The sequence below is a fragment of the Panthera pardus genome, unplaced genomic scaffold, assembly GCF_024362965.1.
Source record: "Panthera pardus isolate Hobbes unplaced genomic scaffold, ASM2436296v1 HiC_scaffold_3, whole genome shotgun sequence".
In the NCBI taxonomy this organism is placed as follows: Eukaryota; Metazoa; Chordata; class Mammalia; order Carnivora; family Felidae; genus Panthera; species Panthera pardus.
Window position 1 is genome coordinate 39,107,715 of NW_026526876.1, and position 22,804 is coordinate 39,130,518.

General features: G+C 49.7%; 1 protein-coding gene across 1 annotated transcript; it reads right to left on the reverse strand.

Moving 5' to 3' along the window:
* Positions 1-303: 303 nt before the first annotated feature.
* ANKRD40CL (ANKRD40 C-terminal like) lies at positions 304-2,758 on the reverse strand. The gene is given in 6 exon segments (XM_053892233.1): positions 304-398; positions 1,128-1,182; positions 1,185-1,284; positions 1,286-1,296; positions 2,123-2,413; positions 2,753-2,758. Coding segments are annotated over 6 exon segments (558 nt in total).
* Positions 2,759-22,804: the final 20,046 nt, after the last annotated feature.

Consider the following 22,804-nt stretch of genomic DNA (forward strand, 5'->3'; position numbering starts at 1 on the left):
TGCAGATTCAGGCCTCGTATACTCGTCTCATTTCTAGGAGTGGAATGGTACATCTGTACCCACATTGTTTAATAAGACTGCTCTTTGGACAGTTGGGTGTCTAGTGTGTGTCCCCCACCCTCCATCAGCCCTGAAGTATTGAGAATTTGGGAGATGAGGCCAATTTTATGTGCTGGGGAAGACAAGACATTGTGCTTGCCCAGAAGGAGCTATGGTATTTTATAGCTCAGTTCCATGGGGATTAGTGGCGACTTTATAGCCCAGGAGTAACGGCTGAGAAAAGAAGTGACCGTGTACAGTGTGTTAACATGGGTAAATGGGGTCAAACAGCACCCGAGTGCTTCCAAAGTACTGGTGGTTCTCAACTAGCAGTTTGGGAGGGTTGACCCAGAAGGATTCTAGATAGTGTGGTGGAAGGAGCTCAGCGTGGGATGGGATGACAGCCTATCTTGGAGCTAGTTGTCGGTAAGGGTGCCTGCCAACTTTGTTCTTTCCATCTGTTTAGTAAGAGTTCACTGCTGTGGGCTGTGCCTTGGCCGTTCTACAAGTTGTATGTTAAAAGTGGCCCCAAAGGTAGTTACTCAAGTCCTGCCATTTTATAGGCAAGTTTAAAAGTGTAAATAGGAAATGATGGTATGACATGCTTTTAAAGATGGAGCATCAAGGGGGGCGGTGGCGCCGGACAGGCTCCGTCTGGAGCATGTGACTCTTGATCTCGGGGTTATGAGTTCAACCTCCATGTTGGGTGTAGAGATTATTTAAAGATTAAACAACAGCAACAACACTGGTTGGACCAGCGTGCCAAGGGGGTCTTGGCTTTTCCAGGTCTGTCAGCTTACCCTCCCCCCAACCCTTTTGTAGTTCACATGAACATGAACAGACCCTGGCCATTTGTCCTGACTGAACCTCAGTGGTACATACCCGTGCCTGATAAGGATTGACCTACAACTCTACAAAATAAACTTGTGTTTATAGGTACCATACTGCACAATTTTTTAATGGCTCTATTTGTCAGAGCACTTTGAAATTTTATCCCGGTCCAGAGAAGTTCAAGACAAGGGAACGATTTTCCAAAGTACCCACATGAAGTTAGCAAACCAGTACTGCATTGTTTATAAAACATAGACTCGAGTTGTTCATTTCTGGGATTTTCTGATAGGTCAGGTTTGCAGCGTGGCTGTTGTGAAGCAGGGCTTCTCTGTCAGGGATGGTGCGTGTGCTACCAATTCAGAGCTTCCATTTTTCATTGAAACGAGTTTTATTTCCTGGAAGTCCTGTAGTCTTAATGTCTTTGTCCTTAATATGCAAAAGAGATTTTTACAGTTTATAAATAACATGTCAAATTATTAAGATGAAAAAGTCTTGATGGCCAACGTCTTGGGTTCTTGTCTAAACTCAGGCTGTTTCTGATTGGTTTCTCAGTCTATTCATGGTAAACTCAGCAGTTCAGAAGGTTGTTTTTCCTTTCTTTGGTCTCTGTTGTAGGTTTCTAAGGGGACTATCTATAGTCTCAAATTGATATTGCTGAAGAGAAAACCTCAGGCCAGGGCATTAAAAAAAAAAAATCCAGAAAATATGATCTTCCTGCCAATTCTTTATACCGTTAGCCGAGACACCAGTGAGTACTGTTAAAGGTATTTTTAAAGCTTTAAAAAAAAATAATGCCCAGAGAAGTGAGATTTTTCTTCTGAAATAAAGAATTGAGACCTGTGTTTTGAATCGGATAAATCTATAAAAATGCAAAACTATTTTGTGTCGTGAGATTACAAAGGCTGACTGTTGCTAAGCAGGTAAGGGTGAGTTAGTATTTTCCTTGCCAGGGATCATGTCACTTACTGTTAACCGGCCAGGTTTGCAGAGGTAGAAGGGGCCATATGCTTTGAACTGAGTCTTAAAAATGGGCACTAAGTTATCATTCAGGCCGTTTTAAAGGGTTTATGAATTTAGGGGTGTAAGTCTGTAAAAAGCACCAGATTGAAAATGACCTAGCTCCTGTGTTTGGCTATCCCGTAGCCAGAATGTCCAGTGTCTTAAGTTTTGTTTTCACATTAGGAATGCAAAAGGTAAATGATTAGATTCACAGAACATTAATTTTGCCCACTTAGAACCTTGGAAACCCCACCTTTCTGAGCAGCGTGTTTGGTGGCCTTCTGATCTTCACTTGCTCTGGCTTAACCCCTCATTCACAGCAACTCACTTTTAGTAGATTTTGATAGCTCAGCTCTCCTCTGTTCAGTTCAACTTCAGTGAAGTCATTTTCTTTGGGCCTCTGAATTCTGACTTTAAGCACCAGCTCTAGATCACCCCCAAATTCATTTGTAAAAGAAACAATACCTAATTTAAAGCCTTTCAGTTGACCTCGTCGGTGATTATAGCATAGGTAATCCCAAGAAAATAATGAATAGACACGGAGCTTTTATTGGTGTATATAAACTTGAAATTATCTGAGGCTTTTCTTGGGATGCTGGGCAAGCTCTGGGGTGTATGCCCCATTATACCCCCCAACAAGCTTGCAGTTTGAAGCCCGGCTAGGATTTAAAATATGCAACGAATATTTAAATGTGTCACCCTCGAGCAATCCACGGTGGGTGTTTGAACCTGCTGGTTATTTGGAAAGCTTGAAGGAAATGTTTAGCCCTGGGGTTCTGTATCCTTCAGAAGCCGTTGTGCCGAGGTGCAAATCATCCTGTGTGACTCCTACTGTACCCCCCTCCCCAGGACTTCAGGGTGACAGGCCCTGAGGTAGTTCTACCGCCATCTTTTTTGGAGACTGTGGTGTTGAGTCTCCAAACTTAGCTGTCCTTAAGAAGGAGTAGTTGACTGAAGGTGGAAGGACCCAAATGGAATTTGGCTTTGCAACATGGTCTAGGGGCTGAGTCCTCACCTAGACAGGCGTCCTCAGGTGTGGCATCACCTGGGTCAGTTGGCAACTGTGGACTGGCGCCTTGTTGCTATTCACCTGGGAAAGAATTAGAAAGCGTTGAACAGCAGCACCTCCGTGTTTGGTGCTCTGCCAGATCCGCCAGTTGAACAGGGACAATGATGCCCCCTCTCCACTTCCTGCTCCACAGTTCCGCCGCCTCCTCGACCGAGAAGCCAAGTCCTGAGAAGGGCAGTAATTATGTTGAGACTTGAAGAGCAATTTTCCTTAATCACGGCCCAAATCATGAAGAGGCACCGAGACGCTATTTTTAAGTGGTATGTAATCTGGGGAAGAAAGACAATCTGGGTGCTCAACTCGGAAAGACAATCTGGGTGCTCAACTCGAGCTCCTACTTAAATATTTTCGGCACTGAGAGCTTCGTGTCCCCGGTTCTCCAGCAGAGCTCTACAGCTAGAAGAGTCCCTTTCTTGGGCATTTTCTCAACCAGAGGGAAGGGGAAGGAATGAATGTTCCTTTCCAGGTGCCAAGGCCTTTCCCATTCTTAACGGTGTCCGTCCTGCACGTGGAGGGTGCCCCACCCTGGGGAGATGATTAGAACCACCGCCACAGAACCCCGGAGTGGTCTCTGCCCTAGAGTTTACAGACGAGCAGGAGAGAGAGAGAGAGGGAGAGGTAAATCAGGTGACCTCAGGTAAAGGGTGAAATGTCAGTCGTGAGGGCCAGATACACAGCACAGAAGCACGGAAAGGGGTCAAGGAAGGTCTCCCTGAAGGCAAGGCCTTCGAGCTGACATCTGAGGGGTGAGTAGGCTTAACCAGATCCAGAGGGAAGAAGGGCCTTCCAGGGCTGGGAACAGCAGAAGGAACCTGTGTGGATGGAGTGGTGCTTTTGAGGAAAGATGGGCAATCCAACATGGCCACCGGGCAGAGCTCGTTGGGGGCAGTGGCCAGGTTGGGGGAGCCTGGACGTTGGGGGAGCCTGTGCCGTCCAGCTCGGGAGCCGTGAGTCCTGTGAAACGAGATATGCTTATTTCATAAAAATACATAAAATAGGGGCGCCTGGGTGGCTCAGTCAGTTAAGCATCTGACTCTTGGCTTCCGCTCAGGTCACAATCTCACCACAGTTGGTGAGCTTGAGCCCCGCATTGGGCTCTGCACTGACAGCTTTGGAGCCTGCTTGGGATTCTCTGTCTCCTCTCTCTGCCCCTCCTCTGTTCTCTCTCTCTCTCTCTCTCTCTCTCTCTCAAAAATAAATACATAAACATTAAAAAACTAAAATACAACTTCAAAGACAGGAACAGTGAAATATTTACTTTTCAATATTGGTTCGATGTTGAAATGATAATTTTGATATGCTGAGTGAAGTAAATTATTAAAATTAATTTCACCTGTCTTTACTTTTTTAAATGTGCCTGCTAGGAAATTTCTAATTACATGCGTGGTTTACATCATATTTTTACTGGACAGCACTGGTCTAGGTGAAAGATTTTGGTTTTTGTTCTAGAACAACACCCAGCCATTAGATAGTTCTCAGCCCAAGGCTGTCCTAATCAGATTTGCGTTTTGGTGGGGAGGGGGGGTGGGAAACAAGACTCACTGTCCTCAAAAGAATCCTGTGGGGTGTTGACATCATTCCCATTTTCAGACGAGACATTTGAGGCCGACGGGTGAGGTAACTTGCTTCAGTTTGCTCCATGAGGAAATGGCAGGACCCGGATGTGAACAGGGCCAGCCCCATCGGCGGAGCCCAGAGCGAATGGAAGATCCGCAAAACGGCTTCCCCAAAGCGGCACCCCCTACCAGATGGGCGACCCCCAAGCAATTGCAACCCCCCGCCTGCATGCATCTGTACCTGGATGGGGGTGGGCGAGAGGTTCCCGTCTCTTGCCTGCCTGTGGCCCTCAGAACATGCCCTTGCCTTGTCTGCCTCAACTCCCAACTCTTGCTGGAATCCCTGCCAGGGGCTGAAGGTGACAACAGAACCAGGACTCTGGTGGAGGTTATGCGGTGGGGGGGGTGGGGGGAAGGAGTGGGACCTCGCACCCCGGGGAGCCAAGGCTCCGAGCTCCCAACCCCCCAGCACATGCTCCACTGTCTCAGCTGACTTCACTTACCAGACGGACTGCAAGATAAAATTATTTCAAATGTCAAGCCAGTGACCACAGAGCATTGCATCCCAAGCGTGGGGCCCTGCACGGCTGCTGGGATCATAGGCCCAAGAAGCCAGCCTTGCTTTGGACTGAAAAAGTATTCTTTCCACACGGCCCAGGGCCTCCCAACCTCCCCCAGGACAGCGGGATCTGTAGTCTTGTCTTTGCCCTGCACTCTGAGCCACGGAGCCAGCCCCTCTCTCGGGAACCCCTCAGCGCTGGCGAGCCTGTCTGATTAAGAGACCCTGGACCGGGTCTCTCGAGGAGGTCAGAAAGCATGCCCTTCGAAGGCACGCAGATTTGGGTCTGAAGATTTCCTCTGACGCAGCAGCAGTGGCTCATGAGACAAGTTACTTAACCTCTCCGAACTTCAGTTTTCTGCCCTGGAAAATGGGATTCGTAATCTCTGCCTTCGAGAAGTTGCAAGGACCAAGGAAGAAGTGAGCGCCAGCGATTGCTGGCTGCTATTACCCTTCGTCACAGCTATGGAAGCTTGCCTCCCCCTGCAAGGACCCTTGGTCTGCTTCCTTCGCTCCCGGCTTCACCAGTGGCAGAGCTGGCGAGGGCCACCGGCCCCTCCCAGATCCCTGAGGACTCCATGGGAAACAGGTCTTCTAGACTCACCTGCCGGCTTCTTCGTGTCCCACGATCAGGACATTTGGCCACGATTCATCAGATCACTGTCCCCTCTGGCATGTGTGCACGAGCTCGCAACCACATAAGCACCTCCAAAAGCCCCAGTGCGTCCGTCTGCAGGGCAACAAGCGTGTTGTGTCGCCGGCCTGGTGAAATGGGGCAGGGGGTTGCCATGTTATAGACGGGCCGAGTAAGACTCAGCGGTGTCGTAAGACTTGCAGGGAATGATGTGAGTGAAGTTCGAGGCTCCCTCCTCCCTCAGGCTGTGTCCATCGGGTAACACCCGTAGGCTAATAGTGCTCGCCCAAGGGAATGCGCCCCTGGAAGGCTCGGCCCCCAGCCCCCAGCCAGACCCAGGCAGCGTTAGCCTTTCCTCTCTGGAAAAGGTTAGCAGCTACTACATCAGGGGTAAGAAAAGCCAAACACTTAGGTTCTTGATTCGAACAGGCTTCTCGTCCTCCCCGTTCCCTCCCCCATTTCGCCTCCCATCCTGTGAGGGAGGGAGACCAATCATGGCCCAAACCCCAATGGGACACTCAAGAAAGCGGGAAGACCCCAGCCCACAACTGGGAGACTCTGCCGTCGACCATGATCCCAGATCCCTTGATTTCCAACATTAAACTGGAGGAGGCAAGGACTGGAGCAGGACGTTCGATGAAGGGTGGGTGGGGCTAGGCCAAGTCCCAGAAAGGGCTGCTGCCTCAAAGGGGTGCTGAGGATAGGAGCCCACGGGTCCGGGGACGACTCTCACATTTCATTTAACTCTCCAGGGACAGGGCATCAGAAGGCCGGAGGAAGCCAAGGAGATCATAGCTCACAGGTTCTCATCACCCAGGAAGCCTTAAAAACAGTGGGTGCCTGGGTCCCACCCTCTGAAGGGTCCAACATCGTTGGTCTGGGGTGCCATCTGGGCCCTGGAATATTTAAGAGGTCCCCAGCTGATTTTAATGTGTGGCCCCAGTTGAGAACTGCCGATTTGGTCAAACTGCTTAAGGGGCAGATGAGGGTAATGGAGACCCGAGGAAGTGCTCACTGATGGTCGCCTGGGCTGCCGGGCACAGGGCTGGGGCCAGCTCTGGGCCGCCAGGTCGCCAGCCCGACGCTGCCTCCCCTCGGCATGCGGTGGTGCCCTTTCTGCCAGGAATGGAGGAAGGTGGGGCTCCAGCAGAGAAGGAAGCAGCCTGAGAATGGGGAAGAGAATGCACTTTGGCCAGTCTGGCCACCAGGGTGTGGTCAACCATAAAAAGAGCCATTCTTCGCCTCGGTCACCTGAGTGGGTGGGGGGACTAGAGATGAGGAGGGGCTGGAGATAAAAAGGCTTGGACTAAGGGGGAACCTCCATCCATTTCCATTCATGACTCTGTCCATTCACTCACGCGCTCCCCATTCACGGATCCCTTCATTCACATATTCACGCAACAAGGCTCGCTTTTTCTTCTCATTTTCGGAGCTCTCTTTTTGGGTCCCTTTTAATGTATTTAACTTGTTTTCAATCAGAATATTGCATGCTCTGGTTTCAACCGTCTAATGTTGCTCAAAATCGGGGCCATTAGCTAGGAAGAAGGCAAAGTGCCTGGTGGGGAGGGAGTCGCACAGGCCTTGGTGTGGGTCTTTTTCATTCATCATGCCGGGCACTCCGTGGCCCCTTTTATTTATGCCTTAGCTTTAGGGGCGCCTGGGTGGTTCAGTCAGTTAGGCGTCTGACCTTCGGCTCAGGTCGTGATCTCACGGTTCGTGAGTTCGAGCCCCGTGTCGGGCTCTGTGCTAATAGCTCAGAGCCTGGACCCTGCCTGGGATTCTGTGTCTCCCTCTTTCTGCCCCTCCCCCTCTTGCCCTCGGTCTCTCTCAAAAATAAATAAAACGTTAAAAAAATGTATTTAGGGGCGCCTGGGTGGCTCAGTCGGTTAAGCGGCCGACTTCGGCTCAGGTCATGATCTCACGGTCCGTGAGTTCGAGCCCCGCGTCAGGCTCTGTGCTGACAGCTCAGAGCCTGGAGCCTGTTTCAGATTCTGTGTCTCCCTCTCCCTGACCCTCCCCCGTTCATGCTTTGTCTCTCTCTGTCTCAAAAATAAATAAATGTTTAAAAAAAATGTATTTAAGGGGCACGTGTACCCCAATGTTTATAGCAGCACTTTCAACAATAGCCAAATTATGGAAAGAGCCTAAATGTCCATCAACTGACGAATGGTTAAAGAAATTGTGGTTTATATACACAATGGAATACTATGTGGCAATGAGAAAGAATGAAATATGGCCTTTTGTAGCAACGTGGATGGAACTGGAGAGTGTGATGCTAAGTGAAGTTAAGTCATACAGAGAAAGACAGATACCATATGTTTTCACTCTTATGTGGATCCTGAGAAACTTAACAGAAGTCCATGGGGGAGGGGAAGAAAAAAAAAAAAAGAGGTTACAGAGGGAGAGAGCCAAAGCATAAGAGACTCTTAAAAACTGAGAACAAACAGGGTTGATGGGGGGGTGGGAGGGAAGGGAGGGTGGGTGATGGGTATTGAGGAGGGCACATTTTGGGATGCACACTGGGTGTTGTATGGAAACTAATTGGACAATAAATTTCATATTAAAAATATTTTTAATGTATTTATGTGTTTTTTGTGTGTGGGGGGCGTAGCTTTTTATTTTTACGTAGTTTCAAACTTACATAAAAGTTGCAAGAATTTATACCCTTTACCCATGGTTCACATTTTGCCACATTTGCTTTAAATTTTTTCTAAATATGTATATATATGTATGTGTGTATATACACATTTCCCCCCCTCAACCATGTGAGAGTAAGTTGTAGACCTCATGTTCCTTTCTGCCCAAAGACATCAGGGTGTCTTTCCTAATATGAAGGCTATTCTCTTCCATGGCAGGATACAAGGGTCAAACTCAGGAAATCTAACATCGATATAATGTCATTACCTAAACCTTGGTCCATACTCAAATTTTATCAATCGACCCACAATGTCCTTTTTTGCTTTTTTTTTTTTTCTTCCTGGTGCAGGATTCAGTTCAGGATCATGCACCGCATTTAACAGTCAAGTCTCAAATTTCTTTAATCCGGACTAGTTCTTCAGCCTTTGTTTTTCATGACATTGACATTTTTGAAGGATCCAAGCCAACAATTTTGTCATTCTTCCCTCAGTTGGCTTTGTCTGACGTTTCCTCATGATTCGATTCAAATTAAGCCCTTTGGCAGCAATGCTGGAGAAGTTCTGTCCTGTCTCTCTTAGTGCGTCCACACCAGGGGGCACGTGTTGGTTCGCCCCATTTGAGGGGACGGTGACTTCAATTACTTGGGAGAGGAGGCGTCTGCCAGGTTTTCCTCTGCAGGCTTTGTTTTCCTCCCTTTGTAATTAGTGTGTATTTTATGGGGAGATACTGTGAAACCTGAGTTTTCAGATCTTCACCCCTTAGTATTTAGAATTCATTGAAGACTTTGGCTTGAAGCAATTGTGATGCATAATAATTGCAAAATGGTGACTCTTGAATTCCATTATTCTTTAAAGAATAATATACCAGATATTATATAAATATTTGGTATTCTACTGTAAGGAAGAGATTTCCTTCTCATTCCTTCATCCGTCAGCAATATGGACTCATGGGTTCTTACTTTATATGGTGGGTTATGATCCATTACTATCATCATTTAAAAATTTTTTTAAATTTTTATGGTTTCTGCTTTAAAACATTTTATGTATTTATTTATTTAAAAAAGTGTTTTATGTTTATTTATTTTTGGGAGTGCGAGAGACAGAACATGAGTGGGGGAGGGGCAGAGAGAGAGGGAGACAGTCCGAAACAGGCTCCAGGCTCCGAGCTGTCAGCGCAGAGCCCGACGTGGGGCTCGAGCTCGCAGACCGAGAGATCATGACCTGAGCTGGAGTCGGTGGCTTAACCAACTGAGTCATCCAGGCGCCCCAAAGATTTTATGTATTTAATCTTGACAACCAATGTGGGGCTCAAACTCATGACCCTGAGATCAAGAGTCACACACTCTACCGACCCAGCTGGCCAGGGGTCCCTATTTTGATGTTCAAATGATCCCAAATTTATACAGTATGTGCTTCCCATATTCTGTGACATATCTCCATCATTTTATGAGCACTTTCTTAATTTCTGGCACATCAAGATGTTCTGGGCTCAACTTGTGCCTCCCCACCCCAGCCCTGGAATCCGTCGCTGCTCCAAGAAGCCAGATTCCTTCTAGTGGGGGGAAGAGGTGTACTCATTCCTACAGAGATGCCAAGAAGAATGCATCGGGACCCTTTCAGTGGACAGAACTGGAACCACACATACACACTTGCATATACACACATATGCACGGACTTCCATCATCCCCCAACATCGGGCTCTCCCTGGCTTTCTTCAGTCCCATATTACAACTCTCTCCCTCAACAGTGGGAAATCAGGCTCCTAACCCCTTTAATGTATTTACTCATCTACTAATCCTACAATCCACAGAAAATAGTTCCAGTGCTGCTCGTTTGAAACCACAGGTTCCGGGGCGCCTGGGTGGCTCAGTCGGTTGAGCGTCCCACTTCAGCTCAGGTCATGATCTCACGGTCTGTGAGTTCCAGCCCCGCATCGGGCTCTGTGCTGATGGCTCAGAGCCTGGAGCCTGTTTCAGATTCTGTGTCTCCCTCTCTCTCTGACCCTCCCCCATTCATGCTCTATCTCTGTCTCAAAAATAAATAAACGTTAAAAAAAATAATAAAAAAATAAAAAAATAAAAAGAAACCACAGGTTTGTTGTTTGTGATTGTGCTTTAGAGTTCTTCCCGAACCTTGTCGATACTTTTTTAAGCATATGAAACATGGTGTGGTTCTAAGAATCAAAACTGTACAAAAATGTATATTTAGAGAAATATCATTTGGCATTTCTGCCCCTTCCATTTGGTTCTCATCTATTTCCTGTGGGAAATGAATACCCGTAGTTTTTTCTTTTTAAGTTTATTTATTTATTTAGAGAGAAAGCACACGCGTGAGGGGGGAGAGGCGGAGAGAGAAGAGAATCTCAAGCAGGCTCCATGCTGTCAGCGCCGAGCCTAACGTGGGGCTCGATCCCACAAACTGTGAGATCATGACCTGAGCTGAAATCAGGAAACTGACGCTCAACTGGCTAACCCACCAGGTGCTCCCTATCTCTGTAGTTTTTGAGCCATCATTTCTAGATTTCTTTTTGTAGAATTAACCAGGTGGATGTTTATTTTCTTGTTATTTCTTCTTTTCTTACAGAAAGAGTAGTACATATATTCTTTTCTACCTTGCTTTTTATTCACTAAACAATCCATCTGGAAGTTATTTTATTGTATGTATGTATTTAATTTATTTTAATTAATTTATTTTTAAAAAAATTTTTTTAATGTTTATTTATTTTTGAGACAGGGAGAGACAGAGCATGAACAGGGGAGGGTCAGAGAGAGGGAGACATAGAATCTGAAGCAGGCTCCAGGCTCTGAGCTGTCAGCACAGAGCCCGACGCGGGGCTAGAACTCATGGACTGCAAGATCATGGCCTGAGCCAAAGTCGGCCGCTTAACCGACTGAGCCACCCAGGCGCCCTATGTATTTAATTTATTTTTAAAGATTTTATTCTCAACTAATCTCTACACCCAACATGAGTCTCGGACTTATAACTCTGAGATCGAGAGTCTCATGCTCTACTGACTGAGGCAGCCAGATGCCCCTGGAAATCGTTTTATATCAGTTCCTAGAGATCGCCTCCCCACTACCTGTATGGGCATTCTGTAGTCGATTCAATTAATTGCCTACATACAGGTATTCAGCATATTTCCAAAATTTTGTAATTACAGATAATGCCATAGTTAGTAATCTGCCTATGTATTTTTTTATTGTTGAAGGTTTATATTCTGGGTAGATTCCTAGAAGTAGCATTGGTGGGTCACAAAGTAAATGCATACATGGTTTTGTTTGACATGACCAAACTTCTCTCCATTAATGCTTAACCATTTCCCGTTCCCTCCAGCCACATACAAGAGTGCTTGGCTCCCCATGGCCTCACGAACAGACTGTTGTCAAGCTTTTGCCTATCAGATATAAGAGATGCCATGTTGGAATGTAGATGTTACTATTACTGAGGGATGATGAGGCCAAGAGATCAGGAGACCACTAGCACTGGGAAGGTAGTGTTACTCACAGTTCCCAAGAGGAAGGGGACATGGTGTGCCACCTGGGGCCACACAGAAAAGCACCAGGTCGATCAGGAGGCAGAGGGAGTGAGACGGAAGTGTAGACAAGAGCCTTTATTTCAATGGGAAGAATGGCTAAGCAGGTTTAAGACTGGCTGGTCTGAATGAACGTTTCACTGGTCTCTGGGGTATAGAGGCAGCCTAATCGTCTGGTACCCAGCCCTGGGTTGTTAGGGCAAGTGGAGAATGGCCCAGAGCGTGGGAGCTTTATACCCTGCCACATTTGCATTCTTCTGTTGTTTTGGCTTTATCATTTAGCCAAATGGCCTTTTTCATTGTTGAGAGAGAATTCTTCACGCGCCTCTGGCCTGAAGTTAGCACAGCATAGGCATTGGCTGTCTTTGTCTGGACTTTTTCAAGGACATTTCTGGAGTGAACAATCTCGGAAGTTAGAGATAGTGTCTCTCTCCAGAGCCAAGGGCAGGTTTCTTTACTGTCAGTGTAACAAAGATAATGACTCCTTCTGGGTCAGGCAAGCCTACTGACCGTTGTAAAAGATTCTGGTTCCCTGAGGTCAGGGTCCTCCTTTGCAAGCTGTTTTTTTTTTTTTTTTTTTAATTAAAAAAATTTTTAATGTCTATTTGTTTTTGAGAGAGAGAGACAGAGCATGAGTGGTGAAGGGGCAGAAAGACAGGGAGACACAGAATCTGAAGCCGGCTCCAACCTCTGAGCTGTCAGCCCAGAGCCTGACGTGGGTCTCGAACCCACGAAAACTGCGAGATCACGACCTGAGCCGGAGTCGGATGCTTAACCGACTGAGCCACCTAGGCGCCCCACAAGCTGTTTTCTTATGATGATTTTTTAAGTTATTTGTGTATCTTACTTTGAAAAAAAAAAGAAAAAAGACTTTTAATGGCTTTGAGGAAGGTATTGAGATACCAAAGACCCTGCACCCCCAGGCTGCACCTTCCCTCAGCTGTTCAGTTTTGTCTCCTTGGGCAGAAGGGACATCACTGTGGCCATAAATGTTTTCTTTGGTCTTAGAAGCTGCGAGAAGGCTCCCTAGAGAAAGGTGCTGACTTTGTAGCATACATACATGCGGGGCTGTTAACCACCTTGTATAGCGCTCCCAACCACGAGGGTGGGTAGAAGAGTCCCGGGGCTGTTGCAGGACAAGAGGACTTGAATTTAGGATGAAGGGAACAAGGGCCAATCTGAGAGCGTTACTCATTGGGGTGGCGGGATTGCCTATCACGGTGTCGCCACAGGACAATGTTGAAGCGGGTAAGAGCGTGTGAGGCCATCTGCGGGCTTCTCCCCGTGGCCTTGTCCCGGCTTCATTTGCCCTGGACTGTGGGTGTCTCCCTCACCCCAGGAGGTTCAGGCAGGCAGCCGGAAGAGCTGGGGGTGGGGAGGGTCCTGGCACCTGTCCAGCCCACCTGCTGCTTTGAACCGTGGGACTCCCCCTGCCTGACTTTCCTCTGCATCTGTGTGCTTGTTGGCTGCTACGGTATTTGTTGTTTTTTATTTACAAAGTAACATAAAGTTCCTGGTTAAAAAAGAGAAAAGTCAAAACCTCAAAAGCTTGGAAAGTAGAAAATTCAGTTCTCCAGGGCACCTCCCAAGAATCCCCAGGGTTCCCACGAAGGCAGGGGCCCTGAGGTGTGCCCAGCCCGTAGGACGGACCGGTGTCTGGGACCCTGGGGTGCCCAATGTTTATTGAATAAAGAAAGGAATTATGAACGAATGAGCAGTTTGGGAAGCATTTTCCAGTATTTTCTCCATGTGTCTACCAGCGTAAACATAGAAAAAATATGGGGTCATGGTATAAATGCGGTTCTGAATGCTTGAAAAAAATTGAACAATTCCTTGCGGGGGCTTGTCCCTGTTACTTTATACCAGGGTTTCTCAAGTGTGGCACTATTGGTGTTCAGGGTTGGGTCAGGACTCGTTGGGGGCAGTCCTGTGCACCACAGGATGGACAGCATCCCTGGCCTCCGCCCACCAAGATGCCAGTACCACACTCTCCACTGAACAATAATAATACAGGTTTCTAGGTGTTATCGAATGTCCCCTGGGGGGGCAAGATCGCCCCCCACTGGAGAAACCATAGATTTACAGACCTGCTTCTCTTCTTGGCTCTCAGAGTATTCCAAGAAAGAGTGTGGCTGTGGGATCTTTAAGCTCATTTGTCAAAGATGCCGAGTTGTTTTCGGTCCCTTGCAAGGGGCCCACGGGAGCACTTGTGTGTTTCCACAGGACACTTTCCAGAAGTGGGACACCGCTGAGCTGAAGCCGGGGCGCCCTCGCATGCATCTGTGCCCCCAGCGAAGAGGCATGACAGGGCCCGCCTCACTGCGGGCTCCGTGGCGATGGGAATTCACCTCTCCAGTCGTTGCCAATTCGATGCGGTTTATGGGCAGTGGCATTTCTTATTTTGTTCTCTTGTAGAACTGTATTGATCGTTCCTTCCAGGAAAATGTGAAGTAAGAGCAGTGATCACCAGAAGCCTTCCCCCTTTGGGCTCCGACTTGAGTGGTATACTTGGAGAAACGCTCTTCCCAGAGATAGGTATGTGTGCGTTTTCGATATTAACTTGCTTTTCAAGCGCTCCGCAATGGGGTCTTAACATCCTCTCTGAACAGAAGGTTGTTGATGAGAGAGCATTAAAGTTTCTAAGCGGTCGGACGATTTTATTTCTACTTTGATTATGGATTCCTAATGTGTTCAATTGTGGTGATGAAATATAGGGCCGGTCTGTACTGTTTCTTTGGGAATTTATTGAGATTTTCTTTGCAGCCTAAGTCAATTTTCATAAATGTTCATAAATATTACATTACCTGTAGAACGTGACACCAGGGCGGAGACACCCCCCCCCAAATCCCCCCACAACTGTGTCCCCAGGGCTTTGAATGATATCACACACAGTTGGTGCTCAATATCAATCCGTTGAATAAAGAGTGGATGAAGGGCACCGACTGGCTCGGTCAGAAGAGAGGGCAACTCTTGATCTCAGGGTCGTGAGTTCAAGCCCCACGTTGGGTGTAGAGATTACTAAACCATAAATAAATAAGCTTATAAAAAAAAAAAGGAGTGGGTGGGTGGCCCTTGTAAAGATGTATTCATTGTTTGCAACATACAACTTCCAAGAAGGATGATTATTTTCTTCCTCTTTCAAATATCGGATCTGTTCAGGACTGAGAGACGCTTCCGTTTGTCTCCTTTTCCCTGCGTTTTCTACAGTTTCTGCTTTGTATATGTTTTTTAAACATCTTAAATTTTTTTTAACGTTTTTTTTAAATTTATTTTTGAGACAGAGAGAGACAGAGCATGAACGGGGGAGGGGCAGAGAGAGAGGGAGACACAGAATTGGAAGCAGGCTCCAGGCTCTGAGCCATCAGCCCAGAGCCCGATACGGGGCTCGAACTCACAGACCGCGAGATCACAGACCGCGAGATCGTGACCTGAGCTGAAGTCAGCGGCTTAACCGACTGAGCCACCCAGGCGCCCCTTTTAAACATCTTAAAATAAAACTCACACACTGTAAAACTGGCCCACTTCACAGCGTACCATTCACGGGTTTCTAGTCCATTCCCAAGCTTGTGCAACCATCGCCGCTATCTTACTTCCGAACATTTTCCTCGCCACGAAAAGAAATCCGGCAACAGTCACCCCTCATCACCCCTTCCCCCAGCCCCTGGCAACCACGAACCTACGTTCTGTCTCCACGGATGTGCCTGTGCCGGACATTTCTTTTAAATGGAGTCCTGCCACGTGGCCCTTAACGACGCAAAAGGGTCCGATTTACCCACATCCTCGCTCGTACCTGGTAATACCCGTCTTTTTTCATTTTGGTCATCCTAGTGGCTGTGAAATGCTGTATCTCTTCGTGGTTTTGCATTTCCCTAATCACTGATGACCCTGTGCATTGTTTCTTGTTCTTGGCCGTTGTATGCCTTTTTTTGGAGACCTGTCTACTCAAATCCTTTGCCCATTTGTAAATCGGGTTGGCTTTTCAGTGTTGGCGTCCTAAGAGATTTTTGCGTATATGATGAATCCAAGTCGCGTACCCGACACGTGATTTGCAAATATTTTCTCCCATCCCGTGGGGTGGCGTTCACTTATTGATGGACACGTTTTTCTGGTATGTTGCCTTTGCTCCCCTCAGCATTCGAAAGAGATCTGTTTCGTCCCATGTAATTCTCTGAGTTGAATTCAGCTTTGCTCTTCAGGTCATAACCTTGGTTTTCTTTTGGTCTGCGTGCGCCCCGTGTCTCTGCGCATGTGGTCAGCCCTTAGTGAAGGTGGGTTTCCTCCCTCCTCTCTGTCCGCACAGAATGCCCCTCCCTAGAGCCACTGATGTCCAGACCCCACACAGCGACCAGCGCGTGGCCTGTCTCAGCGCCTCCCCGTCCTCTCCCTACCCCCACTCCCATTCAGGGCCCTGGGCGCGGTCTCCGCCACCCAGCTGCCATCCTCGTCACGTCCACCAGGGGCCGCCCCGCTCCTGCCTGAGTTCCCTGCCGGAACCTGCGCTTTAATTTACCTCGTCCCTCCCAGTCCTCCCATCTCCCAGCGACACCTTCGGGCTTAAAGCCCCAGAGCCGTTTTCCAGGTTAGGGGAGGAGCCCACTGCTGCAGCTGCCACGACTTAAAGCGTCCTGTGGGAAATCAGCCCAGTGCAGCCTGGCTCTTTCATTCCATGCCTCTGTGCCACGGTTATCTCACCTGCAGAATGGGAACGATTTCCCACCTCGCTCAAAAATAACACGTACGGCGTGTAGCAGGGCGGCTGGCACCCAGGAAGGGCTTAATGAAAGCAAGGCTTGGGGCGCCTGGGTGGCTCAGTCGGTTAAGCGTCCGGCTTCGGCTCAGGTCAGGATCTCAGGGTTCGTGAGTTCAAGCCCCGCATCGGGCTCTGTGCTGACAGCCTGGAGCCTGCTTTGGATGCTGGGTCTCCCTCGCTCTCTCTCTCTCTCCCCCTCCTCTGCTCATGCTCTGTCTCTCAAAAATAAATGTTAAAAAAAAAAAAAAAAATGAATTCTTAAAAAAAAAAAAAAAGCAAGGTTTGATAGCAAGGTTTCAAAATTCTACGAATGTCTCCATGGGTCCCCTTAAAGGCCATAGGAAGATCTGTCCACCCTTTGTTCCCTCGGGCAATGACGTGGTGGGGTTCCTGGGGTGGGATACTTTTGTAACAGATAGAAACCTTGCAGTCAGATGTGTGGGCGTTTTTGTTTTCCATAACTAACATTAATTCCCATCTCAGTTTTTCATGCTGCATGCTGTGGAAACATGTGCTTAAAGGATTCAGGATTGCCTCAGTTTCCCTTTCTCCCCAGGGTTCCAAGTAGTGCCATCAGTAGGAGAGGGCTTCTGACCTTGGTCACTCATTTGCTCCGCTGGCCGCTAGAACGATGGTCTTTGTCCCCATTGGCCATTAGTCGCAGGTGTCTGTCCATGCTGCTTGCTGTCCACCCCGCTTGGTGGCCACAGCTGCCAGCATTCACCAAGAAGGCCCGCGGTCCATCCCGCCTCCTTTGTCCTTGTATCATGCAGACTCCCAGCATCTTCTCGCCCCAGAACCCTCTCGCAGCCACTTCTGTGGGAAACTTGAGAGGGGGCTGCCTCAGGCCTTCTCTGCGCAGGCAAGAGACATGTACTTATCTGCGTGACCACATCTGCGTTACATGTAAATACATGCAGGGTGTTCCGAGAGGGTGGCACCCCCACCCCCTCACCCAGGCAGCAGGCCTGTCTCTTCCCTGAGCTCTGTGGTGCCCTCTGGTCCGGCCAGGAGAGTGGGATGGAGTAGCTGTGAGGAAAACGCTCTTGCAAGCTTACTGTGGTTCCCGAGGCAAGGACCTCAGCTTTGAAACTCCAGGTTCAAGACCTAGCTCCTTTTGCCTCTCTCATTTCTTCCGGAACAGCCCCTGCCCTGGAGACCTCCTTGCTGCCATCTGCGTCCGGGGCAGGGTGGGATGATGTTCTCGATATTTCCAAATATCAGCCTGCCACACCTTTTACCCTGTTTTCTGGGTACTGTACAGGACTGACTCACGGCCCAGAGCACTCCAGGGGAGTTTTGTGCTCCTGGTAATGGGTCGGGTGGAGTCAAGGGTGACGGCGGAGGTTTTCTGAGGGTTGGCGCTCAGCCCCTTTTGGGAGGGTAGAAGAGTCAGAGTTCCTGCTTGCCACAACAGAAAACAACTCTAGTTAATGAGAGCCCGAAAGGAATTTTCTGGAAGGATGATGGGTGGCCCATAGAATCACAGGATAGGCTGGAGAATCAGGGCATCATTTGGGCAGGAACCCAGAAGGCTGGGACGCAGAAGGACGAGTGAGAATGACCGCCACCCCCGTCCTGACGCGGGAGGAGTGACATCTCAGTGGTCCCAGCTTCCCCATGACCCTCAATCAGTGCCAAAGTCCAAAGCGGGACGAGTCCAGGTTGAGTGCCCAAGTTCCCTCTGCAGTGTGATCTGGGAGAGGGAGTCTGGCCCCGCTGGGCTTCCGTAGGGGAACCCTGACTCCCGCCCCTCCGGGGATCCATGCCCCGCCCCCCACCATGGATATTTCGATGCTAAGCAACCAGAAACAACAAATGCCATACATCTCTCTTATATCCCCAAATGTGCATTTGCCAAGAGGCAGTTTCAAACCTGCCTCATCTAGGCAGTCTGGTACCTGGAGCACTGTTTTGTTTATGCCACTCGGAATGCTTGCCAAATATGGTTAAATCATGTAAACAGACTGCGTGCTTCTAGATAATTCTCACCCCGGCCTTCTTTCCATGGCTAGCCTAATAACTAGTGTTCATTGAACAAGGTCCCGAGCACTGAGCTGAGTGCTTTATGTCAATGATCTCGCTGGGTCCCGCCCTGAAAGTTGCTGCCGTGTTTCCAAGGAGGAAACTGAGGCCAGACGGTTTAGTTGCTTTTCCAAATTCACACAGGTTTCAATGCAAAGAAGAGAGACTTGGATCCAGGCAGCCTCTACTCTGGAGCTTGGCTAGGAGGAGGCTTCCACTCTGTAATCCAGTGGAGACAGACAGACATCAAACCAGGAAGCATAGGGTTATGTACATCATTACAACGAGCACTGGAAAAGGAAAGAGCAGGGTGAAAGGAGGGAGTATACTAGAATGACAATGTGGGTCCCAGGGAAGGTCTTCATGAAGTGCTTTCAAGCTGTGACCCCGTGACAAGATTTGGCCAGGCAAAGAGCAAGGGGACAGATGCCACAGCAAGTGCCAAGGTCCTGAGGCAGGAAAGAATTGAATGTGTCTGCAGAATGAAAAGAGGGCCAGTACAGCTGGAAGGGAGAGAGCTGAGAACCTCTAGGCGGGACCTCGGGCCTGTTCCGGCAGGGTCTCTGGGCTGTCCTCAGCTCAGAACGCCTGCCTCATCCCACAGTCTCACCCCACCTTCGGCCCCTCTGCAAATCCTCTAAGTTCAAAGCTGCCAGCACAGTTGGAATCTGACCTCTTCTCCCCGCCTGCACGGTGGCCACCCTGGTCTCCTTAGTGCAACATCCCCGGCCCCCTGGTTTCCCTGCTCTGTGTCACCTTGTGTCCGCCTTCCGGCAGCACCAAAGCAATCCTGTGACGCGTAAGTCAGACCACACAACTTCAGCTTCTCATTTCACTCTGAGGAATAGTCCGAGTCTTCCGAGAGTCTGCAAAGCCCCCCGTGGTCTGGCCCCTGTGACCTCCCCGCATCTGTCCTGTCCCCTTCCTCACTGGGCCGTAGCCCCGCTGGCCCTCTGCTCTCTCAAACACACCAGGAGAGCCCCTGCGTTGGGCCCTTTGCCCTGGCTGCTCCCTCAGCCCAGATGTCCTACCTCACACATCCCCGGGCCTCTCGTCATCCCGCAGGCTTGGCCGGGTGTGTCCTAGCGAAGCAGAGGGTGTGAGCAGAAGGCAGTGCCCAGCCCTCTGCTGTGTCTTGTCTGCTAGCATCCTACTGGCCGGAGTGCCACACAGCGGAGCCCGAGGCCAAGGGAGTGGGCACTAGGAGCACAGATGGCACGTCGTGAGGAGGCAGCGAGGGACGGCAGTTAGGGGTGGGGACTCTTGCACACTTGACCTCAGCTCCCAACCCCGCCCGTCCCTCCGGTGCACAGGGACTTCCAGGATCTCTCTCCTTCAGTCACTGTCCTGTTCTTAACTAACAGATGTCTGTTGAGCATTTGCCACTGGGGACACAGCAGCACACAAAGTCCCTGCCTTTTGGCAGCTTATACTTTAGAGGTTTATGACACAAAACAAATGGAGAAACAAAGTCCGGGAAGTGCTCTGTGAAGTCCGGGACATGCTATGAAGAAACGGGAAGCAGGGATGGGCTCTACTGTAGACGGGACAGCCAGAGAAGCCCTTGCTGATGAGATGTTTGGGCCGAGACTTTACTGAAGTGAGAGGGCGAGCTGCATGGATATGTGGGGTAGAAGGTTCCAAGCCAGGGCAACAGCAGGTGCAAAGGCACTGGGGCAGCAGGTGCTTGATGCACTTGGTGTGCTTGTCGAACAGCGGGAAGCCCGGGCAGCTGGGACAGCATGAAGCAGAGAGAGGAAGGAAGGAGGAGTATGGAGATAGCTGGGGCGGGCCATGCACGGCTTTGTGGGTCTGGCGAGCACTTTGGATTCCACTCCAGGTGTGAAGGGAGCAGTTAGGGGGTGGCCGGCAGGGGGGGTGAGGCCATCTCAATTACACCTCCAGAAGGCCCACCCCATCAGGGAGGTGGGGAGCCCTGTTCGGGGATTGTTGCAGTCGTCATGGGGGTGGTGGCAGTGATGGGCGCCATGTGAGGTGGTCAGAGTCAGAATATACATGCAAGACAGAGTCAGAACATACAGACTCAGAATATACATGGGTCACATTGGAGGAAAGGGAAGCAAGAGTCAAGAATGGTTGACATTTTGGTCTGAACAGATGGGTAAATGGGGTTGCTATTGCTTGGATGGGAGCCAGGAAGGGGCTCCATTTGGGAAATGAAAATTCCCTGGGAGCAGAGAGTCATTGGAAATGCAGTGACAGAGGCGGGTGTGGAGGCTTGCGGAACCCCACGTTCCATGGGGGAAGCAAGAGGCCATCAGAGTGTCACTCCATCCATCCATCCATCCATCCATCCATCCACTCCCTCATTAGCAAAGCTTTGTTGAGCACCAAGGATAAACCAGACACGTTCTTGGATGCTGGGGAAGCAGCAGGACAGAGAGACAACAGCATCACTCTGGTTCGGTACCTTACTTTCTAGTGGGGAGCCAGGTGAGGAATAAGCACACACATGCGCGAGGCAAGCTGATTTCAGAGAAGGATGGGTGTCTCAAGGAAACCCTGGAGAGTGGCAGCGAGCGACCAGGGAAGTCACAATTAGATCAGATGATCATCCAGGCAGCCCTGAGGACCAACGCCAGATTCTCCAGGAGGACCCTGGCCCGATTCGGCTTCTTTTTGCCCCCCAAAGTGTCATGAGGAGGGGCCGGGCGAGGAGTGGACCCACAGTGACCCTCGAGGGTCTTTGGGAAGGACTTGGTCCTAGAGGAAGACTCTCTTGGGGAAGACTCTCTCTGTGAACACATCCTGGGTATCAGGCTGTGGGAACTAGGACTCTCTGACAGAACAGGTGGAAACGAGAGGCAAGGGGACAGAACCCGCGAAAGGTACATGACCGCATCCCCGCAGAGCAAACCAGCTCAGACGACGGCAAAATTCTTCTCTGAGCATGCAACGGGGGCCGCTCCCCTTGCACTGGTTTGAGAGTTTCTGCTATGCAAAGAATTTTCTTTGTGCTTCCTGGAGGTTTATCCTGCCAAGAATGGGGGAGCGGAGCAACGGGTCTTTGAAGGCCCATAAACCAAAGTTCCCGCCTCAGTTCTGCCATTGCACACATGGGTGATCCCAGGTGACTAGCCTCTCTCCTTTGGGGTCGGCACAAAGTTCAAGCAAGGGAGCGGTTTGGGCAGACCAGATGTTGAAGCAGCCGGCCCAGACCATCGTGTGCACACTTCAGGGGTAGTTGGGGTCCTGGCTGCAAGTTGGTAGGCTAATACCAATGCCACAGCAGGGTACAGAGAAGAGGGGGGCAAATTTGGGAGGTGCAAGCTCCAAGGTACGGGAAGAGTGTGTATCTGGGGCTGAGGGAATGGGAAGGTCATGGGCAATCCCGGGCTTTCCGGTTTGGGCCCTTCGGGGAATGATGAACTGTTAACCGAATTACAAACCACAGAAGGAGAAACAGTTGGAGGGGAAAGGGTCAGAGTCTGTTGGAGGAGGTAAAGTGTGAGGAGTCGGGCACGTGGCTAGAAATATGGATCTGGAGTGTAGAAAGCGTGCTGAGTCAGAAGCCCCGGGACCTGGAGGGTGTTTCTGGCGGGGACTGGCCGGATGCTGACTCTCTCTTTCCCCTGCCTTCCAGGGGCCCCCTGAGAACACGCTTACCAGCCTCCCTTACAGTTGAGGCGCCACGTGGCAGAGTTCTGGCCAATGGAACCAGAGTGAAACCTTGATGGCGCTTCCAGGCCTGGCCCGCGTACCCTCAGGTCCCCCCCTGCAGGGATTGGCTGACATTTCTGCAGAGGGCTGGGTAAGTAACTGCTTTAGGCTTTGTGAGCCATACAATCTCGGCTGGGCTGAATCGACTCTGTCCCTGCAGCATGACAGCAGCCATGAGCCATATGTAAATGAATGGGTCTCGCTGTGTTCCAGAATCAGGCTAACCCCTGCTCTGCTCTTGTCTCTTTGTGCCTGGATTCTGATGTCCAGGTCTCCCTTAGAAGCTGTGTACTGAACAGGGTACGGGTTCAATCTGCCTGAGTCACTGAAGGGCTGTAAGCAACAGAGGTCCCTAATCCCTCGCCCTCCTCCTTTCTGCTTTTTTTTTTTTTTTTTTTTTAAGTAGGCTCCACGCCCAGCAAGGAGCCCAGTGCGGTGCTTGAATTCACAACCCCGAGGTCAAGACCTGAGCTGAGACCAAGAGTGGGATGCT